The sequence below is a fragment of the Rhamphochromis sp. 'chilingali' genome (genome assembly GCF_963969265.1).
Source record: "Rhamphochromis sp. 'chilingali' genome assembly, chromosome: 1".
Lineage (NCBI taxonomy): Eukaryota > Metazoa > Chordata > Actinopteri > Cichliformes > Cichlidae > Rhamphochromis > Rhamphochromis sp. 'chilingali'.
In genome coordinates, this window is record NC_137929.1 from 22,989,175 (window position 1) to 22,991,306 (window position 2,132).

The following is a 2,132-nucleotide window of genomic DNA, read 5'->3' on the forward strand; positions in this document are numbered from 1 at the left end:
GGACATCCTCTGAGGCAATAACCCCGCAAGACACAAGTGCCTACATAAGGGGTAAATTCAAAATAATACATGATGTGCATACATCCTTTCTTCACAGTCACCTTTGCAGTGCGACACATTCATTTGATAAACTCTTTACCATAATGGATTATTTTGTAGTGAAGTTATTTTCCGACTGATTTTGCCTTCCCTCAGCCTTGGTTGTCTTTGAGAGCATAATGACAATGAAGTGTAAGGTGCTTGGTATGTTTGTTAATTGCCATTTGGTCCCTTGTAAGTTATAAGTGACCTGTATAAACCTCATATTCTATCAGTTGATGGTGATGGTGTACTGCATCTGGTGCAGCCTCCTGTTGAGCCAGACCAACATGCAGTTGTGAGTAATACTCCACAGATTATATGAGTTTACAGTAGAACAGCAATGTTGTTTATTTCTTTACTACAGGAAAATAATGAAGAAACATTGACAGCTGTTACAGAGGAGGAAGCAACAGAGACACTTTATGAGGTTTACATCTTTTAATACTTTGTGTACAGGAAATACAGGCGACCAATAAAGCCAGTTGAACAAAAAATCTGTTTATTCTTCTTTCAACATGTTGAGGTGATGGGTCAAAAGAAATGATTGTGACATATAGTGTCTCTGACTGCTCTTCCATCTTGTATGTCCGTGGGAGGGTCAGGATGTTCATGGTTTGGATCACTGCTGATGTTTGGTTCAGAAGGACAGTGTTCTCCTCTAATTGTGGCAATGTTGTGAAGAATCACACATGCCACAATAATGTCACATGCCCTTTCTGGGGTGACCCTGAGTCTTTGCAGGCACTGGAACCGGGCCTTAAGCATTCCGATAGTCATTTCAATTCTGGCTCTTGTCCTGCAATTAGCCAGATTATATCGCTGCTGTGGGCCCGGTTCAGGGTCAGGGTAAGGGGTAAGCAAATAGGGTAAACATGGATACCCCCTATCACCAAGCAAGTAGCCAGTGAACTCTCCTAAGACAGAAGGGTACACTTCAGTTCAAATGTCCCTGAAGCAATTGGTCTTTATATATTTTAAAGTATTCTCAACTCACCATGTCCAAATTTTGTGCTCAGTGTACATTCACGGAATATTTGTGAGTCATGGACAGAGCCTGGCCACTTGGCTTCCACATTTGTGATAATGTTGGCAGCATCACATATGATCTTCACAGTGCAGAGAACACAAATTAGCATCCATTACTATAATGAAATAATTTGTTAGTTTGACATGCTACAGGGAACTATGTACCTGTACATTAATGCTGTGGAAAGACTTCCTGTTCACATAGTCTCCTTCATTTACTGAAGGAGCAATGATTGGAATGTGAGTGCCATCTGTATAGCCAATCACGCCTGGGAACCCTGAAAATAAATGTGCAATTTAAGTAGTAGTCCAAGTATCACCACATCATAAATTAAGTTTTGTTCATCCTGATACCTGCAATTTTGTGGCATCCCTCTTTGATAAATCTTGTGGGTCTGTGACCGGGGAACACCACAGACGAGTACAGGAGACGTTTCAGTGCAACTGTAACATTCCTGACTGCCCGACAGACGGTAGCCTTGGAAACGTGCTCAGCGTCACCAATATTATACAGAAAGCTCCCGTTTGCAAGAAACCGAAGTGCAATACAAATAATATGCAATGAACTGAGAGCATGTCCGCGATGTGTCACATGCGTAATATATGGCCTGAGGATGTTATCCAAATAAATTATAGATTGTGCTGAGAAACGGTAACGTTCGCACAGAAAATCATCAGGAAATGATAAAATGTCCAAACGCGCTCTGATCACTCTCTCCCGGCGGAGAGCTCTGCGGAGAATTTGGGCTTCACGATCTACTGGCTCTTCAAGGAAGTGGCACGCCATGTCCGACACTTCCTACTGTCAGGTTTCCGACAAAGGGGCGGAGACAGTCAGGGTTAGTTGTAGTAAACCTGCTAGGGGGCAGGTTAGCTTCACGGAGTGTGTCGTCATAGTGACTCACTCAGGCTGCAGCTGAACTCGCTTTGTGAAACCGAAAACCCAGAGTTTTCGTTAACTCAGGGTATACTTACTCAGTTTTTCCACTAAACCGGCTTCCTGAAACAGGGCCCTGTTCATTCTA

The 2,132-nt window shown here is 42.9% G+C and overlaps 1 protein-coding gene across 1 annotated transcript; it reads right to left on the reverse strand.

The window, feature by feature from the left end:
* Positions 1-612: 612 nt before the first annotated feature.
* On the reverse strand, positions 613-2,088 carry LOC308407578 (putative nuclease HARBI1; the record flags this gene model as incomplete). Its single annotated transcript, XM_080899340.1, has 4 exons — positions 1,462-2,088; positions 1,273-1,385; positions 1,076-1,187; positions 613-995 (listed from the first exon to the last, which is right to left on the reverse strand). Exons 1-4 carry the CDS (start codon positions 1,892-1,894, stop codon positions 613-615), a joined length of 1,041 nt encoding a protein of 346 aa, XP_080755466.1. The 5' UTR covers positions 1,895-2,088.
* Between the last annotated feature and the right edge of the window lie 44 nt (positions 2,089-2,132).